Below are 21,182 nucleotides of genomic sequence, written 5' to 3'. Positions count from 1 at the left end.
AACAAAAATACTCGACACTAGCCAGAACACCGCAGTTGAGATGTGAAAAGGCCATGAAAATATGAAGAAGAAGAATGAATCCACTCGACTAAAAATAGACCAATGGGCGAGCTTTACGCCGACTATCGAATGAATTAGTAATTTCCAAACTAATGAATTCACTCGACTACAAATAGACCAATAGGCGTGCGTTAAATTCATTCGACTACAAACGGACCAATGGGCGAGCTTGACGCCGACTACTTTCATCGACTACTTTCATCTCCAACTAATTCGTTATTACGTAATGGGCGCTGGGATCTAGCGGACGTGATAGTTGAAATAAAATGCTTTTGTTTTTTGTAGTTATGTCAGCACAGATAAAATAAAAATGTATATTAATATAATTAATATATAAAGTGCATCATTTTACAATAACAACAAAATAAAGTGACATTTGTTTATAGGTCTGCTGCTAGCTGCTAGCCTATTCGTGTACTTAAAAATAATAAAATTTATATCAAATCCATCCGATCTGAAATATCAACACAATAACAGCTGATTGTAGTTTTACATGCGTGACCTAAAGTATATACTCTAAGGACCTAAACAATAAATATGAAGCAAAAATATTTTAATTTTCATCCTTTCTTTGGCAAATAAATATTAGGTTATGTCAAGTAATGATAACCACAGACTATAATAATACCCATGTAAACATTCTAAATACCATAAAGTAAGGATCATGGTTTACATTATTATTATTGCCATAGTTAAAAAACAAAACAAACTGACGTACCTAATGTTTGAATACTTTATATAGCGCCATTTTTGTGAAAATCACCTCTTATGTAGGTTTATAATTTGTTGCTCTACGGGTGGTATTTTTTAATTTTCAAACCATGTCTCCACAAAAAATATATTTTTTTGAATTACTTTTTTATTAGGGTTACATACAATAAACACACGACTTTTTTTTATATTCACGTCCCGGCTTTCTAGAAATAAAATCCGTATTAGAACGTGACTTCTGTTTTTCATATAATATTATTAGTTTAAGTAAAATAAAAATTCAAAACATTTGAAAATATTCTAGAATGTAACCAACTCTAAGTTTTCATACAATGTAGGTATCGTTTTTTGCTTGTGTTCATATTGTTATTCCTTTATATTTATGTTGTTCTTAATTTTAAATTGTAAATCTCTGTCACTTATTTTTGGCCGATGTTATCACATTTTGGTAGAAGGCTCTTTTTCTTCTAAAGGAAAAAAAAGTACCTAACATTCCCAAAGCATGGATATTTCTCCCGAAAAACATAGTTTGTCTTTGAATAAATTTCTGTGTCCATTATCTATGGTATACTGGAAATAAATGATTCATTCGAATGATTAAATCGATTATTTCCTTCATTCGATTACTAACCATTCGATTAGTAAATTTAGTCGATTATTTTCATCTCTAGTTATATAGTTTTAAAAACGCGTGTTCATAGGAGTACGCGAGCAATTCGAGATAACTCAAAATACTGTAGAAATATATGAACACGCCATGTTAAAAATAGTTATTTTGTTAATGTTATGAACAGACTAAAGAATGTGGCACTTCTTCAAGATGGCTTCCCATGGTTTGCCAACTTGCGTGTGTGACGTTCTTTGTTTTCATTATTGTTCGTAATTTTAATTAGAATATCAGTTATTTTAGCCATTATAATAGATTCTACATGACCGCACAAAAGTATTTCACAAGTTCTAAATTAATACTCGAATGTCCCCAGTGGAAATGTCAAATGATCTGATTGGAATTCTGCAACTTGGAATATCACAAGTCGTTCTGAGATATATGTGTCATTCTACGAGAGATGATTTCGTATATTTAAAAGCTATGGTAAATATCAAGAATGCTGAAATAAATTAATTATGTCTCTCATTCGTAGCGAGCAGTGTGATAATATAAATTCTTATAAATACAAAAGTGCAATCACTGAATAATAAGGCACCTAATTTTGGCACTGTTGCCATATGAATATTTTTGTTCTATTTATGTACTGCTTCCATCTTAAATAGCCATTAAATTGTAGCATTCTCATGTCATTCGCTTGCAGCAATTATAAATTCACTTTTCCATTAAATTTGAGACTGTCTATACGCGATATTATATTTTGCGAACGAACTGCCCGCGACGAATATCATCAGAGCGATCGTGTATGGCAGATGGTCGACTGCAACCCTTAAAACACACGAACTTTCATCAAAACATTACCCGAGACCGTCTTCAAGTCTAATTTGATATTAAAATTAATTTTAGGTTCAAATCTGAGAAAACACTCGCCTTAGAAATGCAACGGAGGGATGGGATGTGAAATACTAAAATCGATCGCAACCGGAATCAGAGGACCGAAAACAGCCTCGCAATAGTCGAGGAATGTGATCGAACACTCTGTTTACATAGGGCGCCTAAATTTGCAAACGGCCGTAGAGCGAAGTAGCGAGTGCAGATTCCCCGTCAAGTGGCAGTAGAGTTGGCCGCAGTGACCGTGCTACACGCGTGGCAGGTTCTGGCATGGGGTGAGCGGGAGCCATGAGCTCGGGGGCGCCTCCGCCGGTGGCGAGCGCCAAGCCCGCGGCGCGCTCCTCGGACTACCAGCAGGCGGCGCTGGCCAAGTCGGCGGCGCGCTCGTCCGCGGACTACCAGCAGCAGGCGCCGGCCAAGCCCGCGGCGCGGTCCTCGGACTACCAGCAGCAGGCGGCGCCGGCGAAGCCCGCGGCGCGCTCGTCCGCCGACTACCAGCAGCAGGCGGCGCCGGGCAAGCCCGCGGCGCGCTCCTCCGCGGACTACCAGCAGCAGGCGGCGCTGGCCAAGCCGGCGGCGCGCTCGTCCGCGGACTACCACCAGCAGGCGCTGGCCAAGATCCGCAGCTCGCTGCAGCCCTTCGCCAACAGCGGCCCCGAGCCGCCGCAGCCTGACTCGCTGGCCCGCCTCGTCGCCCAGGGATACGATGAGGTGAGTACTCGCCTATTACGGCTGACTAAATAATGTTCCTTCGATGCTTTCCTACACTTCGGAAAGAGGGAGAAGTCGCAGGTAGGTGAATGCGGAGGCTGTTGCATTATTGTGGTCATGAATAAAGAGAGAAGCGTCAGCCGGAGTTGCGCAATTCTGGTTTCTTACAATGGATATTCTCATACGATCGTAACATAATACTCCTTATTAATTTAACTATCTTCTCGCAAGATGTTGCACTATGTCATCGATTGAAGTTCTTTAGCGTCCGGATCTGGTGTCATCTTTGACATTTCTGCGGCCTTTTGTGCCATTCACAAATTTTTCTTTCCCGTAAAGATTCATTGCCGGAGGCCGTCCGCATCATTTTCATCACTTGGTAGCTTTTAATTTTATATTTGACACAATATTTCAATAAAAATTCACCGAGTGTCACAAAATTGCTATCGGTCAATGAGCTGTCGAACAGAAATTACACATTGAATATATTTACATTAATTCAATGATGATAATATGTACTAACGAAATCATCGATGTGTACGGACTGAACACCGGAAGCGATGACACTGCATGTTTTTGGTTTGATCTCTTCCGTTCAGGAAATTTCAACATGAACAATGAACCCCGCGGAAGACCAAAATCTAAGATTGAAGATAAGGAGTTGAAAGTGATGGTGGAAGTGGACCGTGGACCCCATCTTTAAAAATTTTAATTTTAAAAGTTAGTTAGATTTTTAAAGTTTTGTTATTTTGAAAATCCCCACCAAAACTTTATAATTACACCTTCCGCGACATCACGAGTTAACATTTCTGACATTGAAATTCTGGAAACCGGAAATCTGTTGTCGGTTTCCACAACAACGGAACAATGCTATAATTTTTCATACAATATTTTATTATATAAATCGCAACGCGTGTAATTATAAGTTAGTTAAATTCCTGACGATTAGGTAGTAACCTCGAAACCGGTCGAAGTGTAATTTAAAAAAATTAAGTCGTTTATACAAATGTATAAACAAATAAGTGTAAAATGTCATACCACAAAGTGAAAAATGTTTTTGATAACAGTAAAATGCTATAATTAATTGCAATAAACATGCGGTCACTTAAACCTGTGACGTTGCGAAGTAGTTATTTTTTCATACATTATGGAAACTTCTTTGTTCAATTAAATGTTCAAATTTTTCCCACGAGTAAATGAAAACATTTTTTTTATATCGGATATCCTCGTAGCTTCCTCATTTGTCTAAATTTGCTACAGAGTTATATATATCTCTTTCATACCTGAATTCAATATAAAAGATATTTTTTATTATTATAGGAATTATTTATTTGTATTTTTAATTTTTTAAATTAATTAACATTTATTTTAAAAAACACCTTCTCGGTCTCAAAGTGATATCGTTATCAACAGAGTTCATGAAAAAATAGTTATTTATTAAATCAAGTTTAAGTTTATTTAAAATTCGCCTCAAAACAAAGCGCATGAAAAAGTTTAGAAATAAATTGATTATGAATAAAAAACATATTTATTAAAACAATTTATTTGGAACAAATTTGTATAATAGTCGTAAAACTTGGGATATCATTAATAATATATTAGGTAGAAAAAATAAAAGTAGTTGTGATGAAATATTTAGAAAATATTTTAGTGACACTTCAATAACTCAAGTTAGTAATGAATTTGTAAATTATTTCACCGACTCCATTGATCAAATGTTACACCACTGTGATTTAAAACTATCTGACTCTATTTTGGTGAATCAACCACAAAATATGTTTGTACCTAAAGCGAGTTTAAGTGATGTCATTACAATTGTAAGGAATATAAGCAATTCTCCAATTCTCACATGCCAGGTATAGATGGAATACGTATGAATGATGTTAAACGTAATATAAATGTATTAGGTCCCACAATTGTTCATCTTATAAATTCAATTATGAAACAGTGTGAAATCCCAGAAGAGCTTAAAATATGCATAATAAGACCAATTTATAAATCGGGAGCTCACAGTGACCTGACTAATTACAGACCAATATGTATTTTACCTGCGATAGAGAAAGTTTTTGAAAAATTTTTACATTTTAAAATTAACAAATATTTTTCAAAATTTAAAATATTAGACCGAATCAATAACAACAACATAAAAGCACTAAAATCCTTCTTGAACAGTTTTCTAGTTATGTCAATAGTGAACTAAATAGTAGAAATCATGTCATAATGAGGAACTTCAGCCCTACGGGAAATTGGATACAAAAAATGTTTTCTTACGCGGGGTAAAAATTTAATTAAGCATTAAATTGTACTACAAAGTTTCTTGAAAATGTACAGAAAAAATAATAAAAAATACTTTGATAAAAACGCACTACTTTAAATGACGTCACTGGTTCATGTGAATCAACCTATGATCTGAGAGCTATGGAAGATTTCCGGTCTGCTTGTCGCTTCTGGACCAATAGGAAGAACTGAATGAGAATAAGCGGAAATGAACCTCTGACGTTACACGCGGAGTTATTTCAGAAATACAAAACTTTGAAAAATCGTAGCACTGATAATATGATATATAAAAATTAAAAAAAAAAAAAATTGACTTAGTTTAACAGTCTATTAACAAATAAAAATTTAAAAAAAAAACACTGAACTTCCTCATTCTATTTATCGATAATTCTAAGGCCTTCGAAATAATAAACCGTAAAATACTGATTAACATCTTAAAAAGCATTGGTGTAGGTGTCAACCTGATTGATGTTCTGAAAAACTACCTGACAAACAGAAAAGTTTTAGTTAACTCAATAAAACATTTAGCAATCTTAAATACACGAAGGCTGGGGTACCCCAAGGATCCATTCTGGGTCCATTATTGTATATTACTTGTGTCTCATCAATGTCAAAAGTTTAATATTATGTTTACGCCAAATAGTATGCCAAATATTATGTTTACGCCCATTGGCGTCATCACACGGCACTTGTAATTTCTCACAGACATTCATCTATTGCGGAAAGTCAATTACAAGAAGACTACAATTCCTTGCTTAAATGGTTGTATGATATGGGTCTTATAATAAATGCAAAAAATACTAAAATTATGCATGTCAGATCCTCATGTACCGGCACTAAATCAAATTAATATAGTATCTCATAGTTTCAACTGTCTTCATAATGGTATTGTCATATTATGTAACTGAAAAAATTGGTGAAGTTAATGAAAGTGTATTTGGCCATTACTATTGATATTTTTTTAATGGGATAAACATATTACCAAATTATGCAAAAGATTAAGGACAGTTATAGGCAGCATGTTTAGAATAAAATATTTTGTACCAATAAAAACATTAAGACTTATTTATCAATCATTAGCGGAATCAATTATTAGGTACGGTATTACCAGTTGGGGCCTTTCTTGTAAAACCAACATTAAAAAAAAATAATCTTTACAAAAATCGTCTCTTAAATTAATTAACAGATCAGCTAGAATTGATACGGAAGAGGTACCCGAACTTTTTAAAAAGCAAGGGTGCCTGTCCGTAAATTCTAGTCTATGGCTCAAATTTGTTACTAGATATCGATTTGACAGTAACTACCAGAAAAGGTACGAGTATATACATACGCACAATACAAAGCTAGCACAACGTGAAAGCTTGTCAGTAGTCAGTACCCACGCATGTTGACAAGTATGGCCAAAGAACAAATTTTTAATAAGATTCCTAAGCAGATCTTAAAAGAAAATGTTGACAAAACTTTTAAGGAAAAAATAATTAAATGGCTCATATGTAACAAGGCTTTATATTGATTATTATTTTATGTTAACAATCATCTATTTAATTTTATGTAAATAAATTTCGTGTAAAAATACGTATGTTCTTAATAAAGTTTATATTACTTTTTAAAATTATATAATTTCTCGTTTATGTTTACGTTTTTCTTTGTAAAGGAAAAATAAGAAACCTGCTGACAAGCCGGTTTAGTGGGTTTCATTATTTTTCCTTTTATATTTTTCTTTTCATGTTTACCTTCTTAAATAAAAATACATACAAAAAAAATAATTCAATGTTGATGGAAAATATTAAAAACTTGCCTTAAATATAAATTAGGATGATAGGAATTCGGTTTAAAATAAGTAAAGTAGTTTGAAGCCAGCTCATAAGTAGAAAAAATCAACATGTGAATATCAGTAGTTAAATAATTTCCCTTTTTAATTTAATTTTTTGTTTATTTGAATGTTCACTCGGGCAGGAAGGAATATTTCCCAAATGCCTTTTTTTGCACAGATAATATTATGATTTTTTGCACCGATTTCACATCATTCTCATAAGAAAATTGGTACAACTAAGCGCCACATAAATTATTATTGAAATAAAAATACTTTTTGTAATTATTAATTTAAAAGTTTTGAATTTTTTATTTTATTTTCAGGATCATGCTGTGAGAACTCTCAAAATATACGGGGGACGATATGACGCAGCATTAGAATTCCTCTCCAAACAGCCAGACAATAGACCTAACAGAGGATTATGCGTTCAAGGTACGAAGCTAAACAGGAAACCGAGCATCGAAAGGGAACAGGGACTCCAGAGGGTCAGTCCCGCTCTAGACTCCGGTGCGGGAAGTTCGCGCTCCGACAGTCCGCGCCTTCCCGATATCTCCCACCATGACAAACTCTCCCGCCAGTACTCCCCTTCCGGCTTCGGGGACTCGCCCCTCCCGCCTCCGCCGCCGCCGCGCTGCTCCTCCACGCCGCCACCGCCGCCGCCGCCGCTGGCCGTGCCGCCTGCCATGCAGCAGCTGCTCAAGCGCATGTCGCCCGCGCCGCCGCCGCCCGCGCGCGGCGCCAGCCCCGTGGCCGCCGCGCCCGTGCCATCCGCCCGCCAGCCCATGATAGTGCAGAACGGCCCCCAGGCGCACCAACAGCTGTCGCAGCAGATGCAGGCGCTCAGCATGTACCCGGCGCCCGCGCCCGCCGAGCTGCCGCCACCCTACCCGCTGCCTGGCGGGCCGCCGCCGCCGCCGCCCTACGCCGCATCCCGCCAGAGCCCCACGCAGTCCCAGCAGGATTACCGCAAGAGCCCCTCCTCCGGCATCTACTCGGGGGGCACGTCCGCCGGCTCGCCCAGCCCCGTTACAGTGGGGTCGTCCTTTATGGCGCAGCCCATTGCGCTGCAGGCCTGGGGCGCGCGCCAGGCCACCAGCCAGCCCCCCGTCATCATGCAGTCCGTGAAGAGCACCCAGGTGCTCAAGCCCGTCCTGCAGACCGCCACGGCGCCCGTCGCTCCCCAGGTGGCCTCTGGCCCCTCCCCCCTCCAGCCCCCACCGCCCTCCTACTTCAGCTCTATCCAACAGAAACAGCAGATGCACTCCTCGGCCTACTCGGTGAGCCCCAAACCGCCGTCTCCCACCAGCTCGGTGACCCCCACATCGGAACCCCCCAGCTACTCTATAACAATGCAGGCGCTGGCTGTTCAGAGGGGGGCTCACCAGCAAGCCCCTCCACCGTACGCTAACCAAGAAGATAATGTTTCTCTGTCATCTTCCGCTACGGGACATTCTTCCGCGCAAAAAATGTTCTCTTCCAACAATCCCAATTCTAGATCCGAGAGTCCTATGAGCGCATCCTCCGCCAATACTCAGTGCAGAAACTCGTTGGCCTATCCGTGTCCCGGCGCAGTGGACACCAACACACCCCCCCTTCCCCCGACAGCGTCCTCCTCCGTGGGCAGTAGGAATTCCGCTCCCAACGGACAGGCCAACTTGCCGCCGAGCCAGAAGATAAGGCACCAGTCGCCGATCCCCGAAAGGAAGCACATGAGTAAAGAAAAGGAAGAAGAAAGAAGAGATTGTAAAGTGAGAAATTACTCTCCCCAAGCCTTCAAGTTCTTCATGGAGCAGCATGTGGAGAATATCATAAAATCTTACACGCAGAGAATGTACAGGAGAGGGCAACTGGAATTGGAAATGAACAAGATCGGACTCTGCGAAGAAGCGCGCTTTCAGATGAGGAAATTGCTCTCCCAAAAAGAAACCAACTACATAAGGTTGAAACGCGCCAAGATGGACAAATCTATGTTTAAAAAAATCAAACCTATCGGAGTGGGGGCTTTCGGAGAGGTGACATTAGTTAAAAAAATTGATACCAATCATTTGTACGCCATGAAAACTTTATTAAAAGCCGATGTTCTTCAGAGAAACCAAGTTGCCCACGTGAAGGCGGAGAGAGACATTCTGGCCGAAGCGGATAACGAGTGGGTCGTGAAGTTGTACTACAGTTTTCAGGATAAAGACAATCTGTATTTCGTGATGGACTATATTCCCGGGGGTGATCTCATGTCTCTGCTCATAAAGCGGGGAATATTCGAGGAGAAACTGGCTCGGTTCTATATTGCCGAGTTGACTTGCGCTGTGGAAAGTGTACACAAAATGGGTTTCATTCACAGGGACATAAAACCGGACAATATTTTAATTGATCGCGACGGACACATAAAGTTGACGGACTTCGGTCTGTGCACCGGCTTCAGGTGGACGCACAACTCCAAGTACTACCAGAGGATCGGCGAGCACGGCAGGCAGGACTCCATGGAACCCGAGGCGGAGTGGCGTGAGGGCGAGTGCCGCTGTATCCGCCTCAAGCCGCTGGAGCGCCGGCGCCGCAGCGACCACAAGCGCTGCCTGGCACACTCGCTGGTGGGCACGCCCAACTACATCGCTCCAGAAGTCCTCCAGCGGACCGGCTACTCGCAGCTGTGCGACTGGTGGTCCGTGGGGGTCATTCTCTACGAGATGCTCGTCGGCTCGCCGCCCTTTCTGGCCAACACTCCGGCTGAAACGCAGTTCAAGGTGAGATTGTTTCTGTTCAATTTATTATTATTATTTGATGTAACACAAACGTTTCTTGAACCGGATGACAGCAACGGAATGGACAACTAGGCTCAACTTCCATGCTGATTCTATCCGCTGATATAAAAATTTTTCCTCAGGATTGAGGCGAAATTGGAGACGATAGAGCTTCCAGTTATGACCCTGTAAATTGGTGATGGGGTTTAATTGATTTCATTTCGTTTCGTGTAGGGGGCAGTCGTAAGTGATTTTCATAATAAGGGATTCGTGATGAATATGAAATATTTCAATTAGGGCATTCAAAAGTAATGATTGAGAATCTCACAGTACATCAAATTTAGTTCATTAGCGATGTGGAGTTGAAAATAATGAGCGTATGTTTTGCAGGTTATCAACTGGAAGACTACTCTCCACATACCCAAGTCGGCCATGCTGTCGCCGGACAGCACGGATCTCATCCTGAAGCTGTGCTCGGGGGCCGAGCAGCGCCTGGGAAGGGACGCGCAGGACGTGAAGGAGCACCCCTTCTTCTGGGAGGTGGACTTCAAGAGCGGCCTGCGACGGCAGCCGGCGCCGTACATCCCGGTGATCGCCTTCCCCACGGACACCTCCAACTTCGACCCCATCGATCCCGACCGCTTGCGCAACTCCAGCAGCAGCGACTCCAGCGTACAGGAAAACGGGCCCAACGAGAACTACTCTTTCCACGGCTTCTTTGAATTCACTTTTCGGCGGTTTTTTGACGACGGTGGGCCCGCGTTTGCCAACAGAATCAGCTTGGATGACACAGAAAACCAGGGGCCGGTTTATGTGTGACGCGCCGTCCACCTCCGTCCTGCCCTGCTATCTTGCGGTGTATGTACTCGTGTGTAGTCGTCTCGCCCGTACGGTACTGAACTACGACGGTGCCGAGGTTAACATTTGCTCATGGTATCCATGGGCATAAACAATTTACTTTTTGTGTAATATAATCATTATAGTTTCCTTACTCGTAAGTTTTATTTTTAGACAGCATTATATATTATATTTATGCCGAGTGGTTATAAACATATTAGTCGTATTTATATTATTGAACATAAAAACTTAGTTAAAGTTCTTCTAAATTACCTGTGATTTTTGCATAAATGTATTTCGATTTTACTAGAAGTAAAGATCTTCATTATTTGCATACTGTACATTATTTGTGTTGTATGTTGTGTGCTGTGCATCGTCTGTGCTGTATGCTGCATACTGTACATCATATTATTTGTGTTACATGTTGCATACTGTACACCATTTATATTGTTTGTTGCACACTGTACGACATTTGTGTTGTTTGTGGCATACTGTATATTATTCTGTAAACTACACTCTGCGTAACATATAGTACTCGTTGATCCTTTAATTTTCTTTGAGAAATGAGAATATTTTTGTTAACTGTCAAAATATTGTGTAATTACAGTAAAACCCCCTTTTTACGTTTATCAAAAGAGCAAGAAAAAAAAGTGTAAAACTGAGGAAAACGCTAAAGTGAGGAAATGAAAAGTGTATGGAAAAAATAGGAATTATATAAAAATAAAATTGATTAGCTACCCTATAGTGTACATATACTTCCAGAAAAATTGTAAAAACGGTGATACGTGAAAATTGACATTATTTTTTCAAACAATATTATGTAATCTGTTTTTTTATTTGATTTAGAAACAGCATGTTAAAATTATTTTATGTAAATAAAAAAAAACGAAAATGGAATTTTGAATTTGCATAAAATAACAAAATAATTTTTCCCCTAAATGTTGGGAAATTTTATTTATACGGTAATACTAAAAACAACTGTCATATAGATCACGGCAAAATTATTTCCACTTTTATGACAACTTTTTAAGCCATCTTTTTTAACTTGAAATATTTCTATTGTTGAGATTTAAACATCGCAATATAATGATATTAATACTTTTTTGTTCCTAAACGTTTGTCAACTGCATATCATGATTTGTACAAGTCAATATGACGTTTTTGAAATGAAAACTAAGACTAACCCTAAAGGAAGACCCTTAAACAAAAGGGTCAATTACACTGCACCTGCTTTGAATTTAGGTTAAGACAATAATGTATCCTTTATTAGTTATTTACCTGTTTTTATTCTTCATTCGCGTGGCACACACGGTGGCGCGCGGGCCGCGGCATCATTATTACGACATAATTTTGGCTTTTTGACACATTAAATGAATTCCGAAAATTTTTAAGCGTAAAACTAGGGCAATGAAAAATGTAAAAAACGTTAATTGGGCGAAGTATATGCATGAAGAAAAATGGGTCCTGAACATTTCAGTGTAAAAAGCGGGAAAATGTAAAAACGAGGTTTTACTGTATATCAAAATGATATTTTCATGTTTAATTAACATAATGTTAGAGCAATATTTTCATTATTATAATACAAACTTGTCGGTGTAATACAGATTCTATTTTTCTTTTAAATTGTGTTAATTAACGCAATTGCGAATTTTCAACAATTTGTTAGAACTATCATTTTGACAGTTTTTCCATTTTGGATTGTGAAGTTCGAATTATATCATACACATTGTGGCTCTTTCTTTACCCGAGTACAACTTATATATAGAAATATTCAATTATATTGAACAAATTCTGATTTGGTGCGTTGAACATCATTTCTAGAGTTTATTTTATTGTTTTACTTAAATGTATATTTACATATTATGTAATCAGGGGGACCTTCTATTTAATCCGTATACCTAAAATATATAAAATTTAATTTTACAGCTATGTACTATGCAATTTCCATTTCTGACAAAAAGGTGTTTCCCACAGAAACCGTGAGGACTAATTATATCGTCGTCATGTAACAGACGTTGTGGCGCCGAGGGAATAGGAATGTAAAGCCTTAATACATACGCGGCTGCTGCACCCGACATATATAATATTCTCTTTTTTTCCAACCCTCATCATAATAATTATTAAGTAATAATACGTAGAGTATGTTTTGTACATAATATTAATATTATGCCAGTGATTGATTGTATATTTTGTTGATTGGAAGAATTTGCCCACAAATAGCAAAGTGAGACTCTGTTTTTGTAATTTATAAATAATCTTTGCAAAGATATTAAATACATAATATACTAATTTAAAACTTTGAATTTGGTGCTTTAGTATTTTTTCTGTGAAACACATTATTTATGAAAATCTTGAGACCAATGAATGTGCCTTCTTCGGAAATGTTTACCTTAATAAACAAAAGGATGAAACGATGATCCCATATTATTATATTTGTAGGTACACAGAAGTTTAGACAACTGAATGTGGTCTGTGTAAATGTGTAAACTTAAAGTATACATATACATTTCTATAAAGTCTGTAACTTATTTTACTTTCTACGCAATTTAATATTTTCCAAACAGGATTTTTAAACTATAGCATTTTTTTTACTTGTTGAGATAAATTTGGTCTCTTGCAAAATATTGTAAAATTGCTTTACGGTTTGCCAAAGACTATTGTGCTATGTATAAAATTACTCAGTTGAAGCTATTTGTATCGAATTAAACTATATTTCATTTAGTAAATATTAGAATGAATTTGAGATTCAGTAGACTCGAAGGCGGATGTTGGAAAGGGCTCGTTAAACGGCCGTACATATCATGTTGTGCCCAATGTGTGACTTCCTAAGGTAAACTTCCTACAAAATGATCGCAATGCTTTGTACTAGAGTTCTTTAACTCATCTGAAAAATTTACACGAATTATTTACACCTATATAGATATTATACCTTATTATATTTAATGTTGTACATAAGGTCGCAGATTTTTTGGGTAGTGAAACAAATGTCTTCTAAATGAATTTTAACCGTAAATAAAGCTTTAGTATTATTGCGATATCAACATGGATGGAAATCGTTTATAAATAATATATTATGACAGACTGCGGCACCTCATATTGTATATTATGTGGAGACAATATTTATATTCCTACAGTGCGGATCGTACCTACGTGTGCGAGTCAGTCGGCTACGCTAATGCATTCTGTAATAATTGCATACATTGATGGATTGGCCGAGCCGGCTCAGCAAATCCAACTGAACTATGAACTCTCGTAGTAATGACAATCCTCACAAACATCCTAATTTATTTGTTCAGTAGGCAGCGTTTGATATATTTGTGAAGAATAATTCCTCAGTTGGAGCTTCTTCGTGCGGGTATTGTGTAACACGGCGAGCCAGAAGAATTATCAAATGTTACTCCAATTGTAGTATATCTCCATCGTTTTATATGAAGTTAAGGTTCAGGGCCCGGAATACTGCGTTGATACGAAGACCCGCCTTTGTGAAGTCAAACATCTGTTAATTTTCAACTCCCTGGAGGGGTTTAAATCCAATATTTCTGTACAACGATTTGGACATACCTTGTTTGAAATTCAATCTGTTCTCGAAATAGCCCGTAATTAATTTACGAAATGGTCACTCGGATTTTCCGTTGGATTCTGGATCGAGGGGAGATGTGGATGTATATACTGAATAATGTCCGAATAACTATTTAAATGTCAATGTGTCATTATCCAGTGTGTACATGATTTGATATAAAATGTATTTATTTGCTTACTAAGAATGAAGATGTTGTATTTTTTGTCCGGAAATGCTAAAAAAAATGGCCTGACTGGCTAAAAATATATTTTTTTACGAGAAACTTCTACAGGTGTAGTAATTCATTTGAAATATATCAATGCCAATATAAATACTTCCAAATGAAATAGATCGATAGTGAGTTGTGAGCTACCCTTTTATCTGTCTAATTATTAATTTAATTTTACATCAACTTATTATATATCGCTTCGCCTATATTGTCTAAAACCTTTTGACAAAAAAGTAACGACAAATATTCTTAGTAACTAAATTTTGTTTCCCGAAGTAATATATCTGGCACGGGTCCATTGAATGTATCGACATGCGCTACGTAAAGTGCCCTATCTGCAAATCTATTGCATACTTTGCAGGCGAGAGCTTAAATGGTTTTTTTATTGTATATTTAAAAAAGTAACATAACTAAATATTTTATTTCTTCAAATAACACATGTGAACCTTAAATGCACCATTAGCCGACATGCGTTCAGTGTTTGTTTGTCTAGGATACCATCTCTCAGAAAAGAATACGAGGGTTAAAGTAGGTATTGGAATGAAAGATATTTTTAATTTTTAAACATTTATGGCAAAGGAGTCATATGTAAATGATTAATTTGGTTATTAATTATGGGAAGATTATTAATGACAGTTTTTTAAATTTCTAATCTTTCATAGTTAAGAGAAATAGCAAGAAATAAAATATTTAGTTTTAGTTTATTTAAATGCCTCTAAAAGGAACAGTCATGTTCTGAAACTGTAGTGTAGTGATTTTACGCAAAGTAAATATTTAGTTATATTTTTTAACATGGAAAATCACGAAGTTAGTACTTCAAATATAAATTTTATTTATAATTTTTGTTTATTAATCAACTTTTGCATCTAAATTGTATGTCTTTATTTACTCGTCTTAATATGTATATTTTTTATGTCTAAAGATCATAAAATAACATAAAAATGAAAAATCTCAAATCGTCAAAAATGCAGTTAGAGTACTTTACGTAGGGCACATAGGTATTGTGGATGTAGTTGGAATCCGGTATGCGAGGGATCAAGAAAATGTTAGTGTGGTCTATAATATATATAAATACTGACTGAATGTTGTACATATACATAATGTCTACTGAGAAAACTATCAATATTTATAAGTACTAAAAGATTATTTAAGAATATAAATAAAAATGCATTTCTACAATGTGTTCCAAATGTGCCTATGTCGTATTTTAACAAGCATAACAAATGTTAACAGTTTATGTTATTGGAATGTCTTCCTATAAGTCTAGACCTAACATACAATATAATATACACATGTTATTATATTTAGCTAATGATCTAATGTATATATTGTATAAATTATTAATTTTATAATGCTACGAGTATGAAGAGTTGTGGATACAAACACGTTTAAGCAATTTTAGTTAACGAATTAAGTGTAAATAAAAATATACCACATTGGTAATGACATAAGTATTTTTATTCATCCATAGAGAAGAGTATCCATGAGACGTTACAGTGACCATGTTTAGGTAAGTATTGTTTTACTATGGTGAAAAGTTACTTCGAACAGAACTAAAAATTTAGATGGATATAATATTAACATATCGGTACCCTAGTTCCGAAGGGAAATAACTATGCCTTATTTTTGGTCTAAATCTGAATATTAAAATAAATCTGATAATTCCTTATGGAATTATCTTTAAATCAGCACATTGTTAGTTCAATAGGGAAACATTCGACATGTTTCTCTATTGAACACTTTAATCTCTTACTCTACACTAAAGCCTTAAGGAATTCTGTAGAAACAAATCAAACTTCAGGATTGATTGGATTATAGAGTAAATTAATCAATATGCTTTTTAACATCATGTTCGATTGTTTGAGAAACCTGATTCTCTGAAATGTGTTTTCCTTTCTTACCTTCTGAAGGACTTTTTTGTGGTTAAAAAGTGCATTTATCTCTAACATCTAAAGTCGAGGTAAAAAACGTTTTGCAAATGTTTATAATGAATTGTTTCTCTATACAAATAAGATTTCCAATGGAATGTACAAGTAAGTAGGAGAGCGATTATTTTTTTATTTGATTTAAGAAAACTTTTATATCTAAGTGTCATAAACCATTACATAGCTATGATAGGTTGACGAATTACTTACATGTTGGGTCTTAAAATACCTTTACATTGGAACGAGGTATTTGTGAAATATATTCAAATCCTTTTTTTTATTAAAATTATTTATTTACAATTCTTGATGGAATTCCATTGTAATGATGTAATAACTTATATTTACATATCAGTTATTAATTAATAAATACTTGGTACACTTCCACTTATTTATTTTGACCAATTATTAATTAAAAATCACGCGTACACTCCAAAAAGTTTGTACCCACAGTAGTATAATCGCGACATCTAACAAAATAGTTATTTCCCTATAGAACTTGGGTACCGAAATATAATACTCGTATAATTTAGTAATATGCATTCTTCACATTGTTGAAAGTCTCATTTATTTGAAAATGTATAATATATTCTCACAAAACATCTAGATTTGCACTGGTTAAAAAGCCCAGAAAGAATAAAATATAAGCTTTGTTGGACAGTATTCAAATCCCCTCATGAAATGGCTCCAAGTTACCTATGTATAAGGGAAAATGCACGTCAAAGAAAATCTTCTTTTAGGTCAGCATTTGAATCAAGCAGAGGTAAACTTGTCGAAATTCGGCACTGCCCAAACACAAAATTTGGAGATTGTGCTTTTGCCGTTGCAAGCCCCTGTGCCTGGAACCAATTGCCTTCACACTTGCGAATCATCGACAGTCCCAGTCAGTTCAGATCTCAACTGAAATCTCACTTCTTTAGTTTATCATACCCTCAATCAGAAAATAATATGTAACTTTAGCTTAGTTAGAATTGGTAACGCCACGTTTACTATATGTGTTTGTGCATAGCACATTTACTTGGTTGCGGCGTTGAACTTATTTGCTACCTGCTGGGCTAGAGCCCAACTAAACTAGACTTTAAATGTCGTGATTATACTACTGCGGATACAAACTTTTCTCTCCGGCCCTAATAGCATCTGAACTGTCACTGAGTGTACACGTGATTTTTTATGTTCCCAGCTCGATCGCAAATAATGTGTTTTAGCGATCAAGAAGTCATTGTGTCGTGTTATCGTATATGAATAATCGAGAAACTGACAATTGCCGATCCTGACCACAGAATCTGATCCTGTCTGCCGCGAGAGAAGTTCAAACAATAAGGTGTCAAGAATCCCAGTACAAGGTAGGTAATTAGTATTAGGGTTCGGTGACGAAGAATATAAGGATAATGCAAATCTGTGAATCAGCAATATTCGAGCGTCCATCTGGCGAGTCACGCGATCAAGAATGTAAGTTTACGTATATATTTGTAAAGCGCCCTTGAGGGGATTATCTACCAAAATGGCGCTATATAAATCAGGCAAATATTATTATTATTTCTTCACTAAACTGGATAAACGTGGTAACACTTAATATGCATTAGACTCAACCTTAAAAGGTAAAATCTCATCTTAAAATCCCATTCTATTTTTCAGATTGTGTGAAAATTTTTTTTTTTAAACAAATATTTGTATATAACCACTTACCGACTTTTCTATGTTTTACCGGTTTTGAGACACCCGTCTCTTCATCAGGACAATAATTACGCTAACATGCAAATCCTACTATACACGTTCATCATCATCAAACCAGTCGGGGCCAATGATCAGGCCCTATGAAATTAAAAGGGTCCACAAATAATTATAGATATATAAATGTCTCATCGTATAGTGGTCAGAGCGTTTGCCTACCATGCTCTTACAAGTGTGACATTACTTTCCTCCAGGACCGTAGCCAGAGGTATGCCAGGGCTTGCCTGCCCTAGCCATCAACCAGAACATGCTCATTAGCAAAACACTATTGCAACATATTATTATTTTAAGCATTCTTAGATGAACATAATCGAACAATTAATAATTTAACCCATCAGGATTCACACTATGAGCGTTTTGCTCACGCTAATTTTAATTGTCAATTTTTTTTCAGTACATATTTGACAATATTTGGGCGCGTGCACCTAGCTACCTTCCTAAGTATTCTTCCTTTATTATACGGGTTAGTGAACATTATTGTCAATACTTGCACATATGAAGCAGTTATCGTGTAGGTGGATTTAGTGGGCGACATTTTGCTCATCAAGCGACGAACGATGTTAGTGTTTTTTTTGGCTTTTGTACAAAATCTTTTTTTATATATTTTTTTTATTCATATGAATAAACTTTTCAGCACGTCTTTATTCCATAATGCATATTACTTTCTGCATGGAGAACTTTAGACATCGCCTAAGAGGATATCTAGAAAATCCCTTTTTTTTTTCTTGTTTATAAGAAGATTTTGATGATGATTGTTTTGGACTGTGAAGACTGTATTTTGGGAAAAACCTAATATTGCTATCTTACACACAAAAAAAGAAGGTAATTATCATGTTGTCTTTACTTCACAAGGATAATCATACTTTGATGTGGAAATACTGTGATCGGATAAGTCCAGTAAAACATGAAACCAAAAAAACAATTGTCAATTGTCATTGACAATTGTCTTTGTCTGCATCCTCCTCTCCGTTGCTCTCTATCCCTGAATAAATATAAGTTTTATAGTGAGAAGATCTTTTAATATAATTATGTATCCCCGTACTGCGGGCTAACTGTTTGTGACACCTGATTTTTAAAATTCGAATCATTTCTATCAAACTTATATGTTATTCTTATTTATATATTATGTAGGTGCATATAATATGTATTTGTATGTTTGTTTTGAATCAACGTTCACGTATTGTCAAACCTTGATTTATTATTGTTTTATTGTTGACATTATATCGTATTTACTGCATTTTGTGGTTACCTACCGTACTAGTATTGTATGGGACTCGTCGCACATTATTCATTCAGTGTGTATCAGTTAAATTTTAAAATAAAATGCTAATTTTTTAGAATACGGTTTTGAAATCTAACATACTTTTAAAAAATACAATTTATAACATTTCTTGATTTAAATTTTAACAAAAAGGTTTTAAACTTTTTACCAAGCTCTTTCTTGTACCATTTTTAATATATTTACAAGTTTTAAACAATCCTTTTTTTATACTTACGCACCCACACACACGCACCCTCTCCCTCATTCATTTACGCATACACACATTAACATACACATGAATACAAACATCACACACATACAATTACGTTAACTCTTTTCTTATATATTATGTATCATTAGATTTACACTGGATTTATTTTTAATTGGCTTAAGTATTAATATTTTTCTACTTATTTTGTTTATGTAATAGCTGTAAAAATTCCAAATAAAATAAAATAAATAAAAACATTTTATCAAAATAAATCCCCTCCATTCCATGTGACCACACATGAATCCTCAAATAAAATACCTTTTTCCTAAATCAACATTTATACTAAACCATCTGGAAAATTCAAGCTTTAAAGAAGATAAAAATGATAGAAACAGTATAAAAGTGTGTAAACAGTATAAACATGATATGCTTTCAACGAAGATAAAAATATAGAATATCAATAAAAACGTAAAAACCTAATAAGATTACTATAATTGCACAACAAAATGCGTCAAAGGAATTCGATACACTGATTACTCAAATTGCATTTCTATAGAAGTTATTTACGTCAAGCTAAAAGTTGAAATTATTTTCCCTACAAAAGAAATTACCTACATATATGGTTTACACCCCACGTCAGACCATTTTTAATAAAAAATAATAGATAGTGAATTTACTCATTTAAACAATACAATATGATAATGATTGAACGTCATGTTCATACAAAAGAATTTCTACTGCAAAATTGCATTTCAGATACTAAATTAAAGAAAGCCTTGACTGATACTCGAAATGTCGGCGCATGACAGGTCTGGACATCACACCGTGCCGGATGTGAGAAGTGAATTTAATTATTTTTTTTAGCGAATCTTCCTCAATCCTGAGATCGCAGTTTGCTTGAATAAGTGATGTCCCGCATTTGTCTTGACATTCTTACGCCGTTCGCAATGACTCTTCACAGGAACACGTGGTTTGAAATTACGGCGTAAAAGACAGTTTCCTGCTGGGACATTATTATCAAATTACAGGTTAAACAAGTGGGTTATTTCGTCTGCCCCGTGTTTGTATCCCATCAAGGCGATACATGAGAATGAGGAATGTGAGAGACTGCGTGGCGTTCCCATGCGTTCCCATGCAGAACATATTAGATAAATAAATTACAATACAGGCTGCAGTGAACGAATTTTGTTCAATTTGTCAAGAAGGAAGAACAGATGTTAAAAAAAGTGTGTTTTTCATGCAAAAAAATACTTCGCACTGAAAACGTAACATACATGTGTCCTATATGTTTTGAAGGATGCACTAATAATGCTCTAATGAAAGACTAATTTATTTATTTTTAATAAGGACTTTAAGCATAATACAATCTTGTTTCAATGTTCCCAAAAACAATGTAAACAAAAAAATATTTGTTTTGTTTTCTCGGAGATATATCAAGATAACATTTATATTTCTAAAATTTAGTTGCATTTGGCTTAAAACAAGTTGTTTTATTTTTTTTCGCTTGTAATCAAAATTATATATAACATTGTGGTAAAACATCGTTAAAGACGCGTGAGCATTTTGCTCGCGTGGGCGTATCCAAGTAACCTTTTTAGGTGCGACTGCTGAAGGGTTAAAATAAATA

At 36.0% G+C, this 21,182-nt stretch overlaps 1 protein-coding gene across 1 annotated transcript; it reads left to right on the top strand.

Annotated features, from left to right (window-relative positions):
* Nucleotides 1–1,577: 1,577 nt before the first annotated feature.
* Nucleotides 1,578–12,127, top strand: LOC148275207 (serine/threonine-protein kinase Warts-like). The gene is made up of 4 exons (XM_088236014.1): nucleotides 1,578–1,864; nucleotides 2,285–2,980; nucleotides 7,394–9,808; nucleotides 10,196–12,127. The coding sequence occupies exons 2-4, from the start codon at nucleotides 2,558–2,560 to the stop codon at nucleotides 10,622–10,624; spliced, it is 3,267 nt and encodes a 1,088-aa protein (XP_088092140.1). The 5' UTR covers nucleotides 1,578–1,864; nucleotides 2,285–2,557; the 3' UTR covers nucleotides 10,625–12,127.
* Nucleotides 12,128–21,182: the final 9,055 nt, after the last annotated feature.

This window comes from Micrasema longulum, unplaced genomic scaffold (assembly GCF_059751315.1).
Source record: "Micrasema longulum isolate JH-2025_06_02 unplaced genomic scaffold, ASM5975131v1 h1tg001491l, whole genome shotgun sequence".
Classification (NCBI taxonomy): Eukaryota; Metazoa; Arthropoda; class Insecta; order Trichoptera; family Brachycentridae; genus Micrasema; species Micrasema longulum.
This window is presented reverse-complemented; position numbering and strand designations above follow the sequence as displayed.

Coding starts and splice junctions, on each gene's coding strand:
- LOC148275207 (XM_088236014.1), top strand. CDS start 2,558: ATGAGCTCGGGGGCGCCTCCGCCGGTGGCGAGCGCCAAGCCCGCGGCG. Junction 2,981..7,393: donor TCGCCCAGGGATACGATGAG/GTGAGTACTCGC, acceptor TTTTATTTTCAG/GATCATGCTGTGAGAACTCT. Junction 9,809..10,195: donor CGGCTGAAACGCAGTTCAAG/GTGAGATTGTTT, acceptor TATGTTTTGCAG/GTTATCAACTGGAAGACTAC.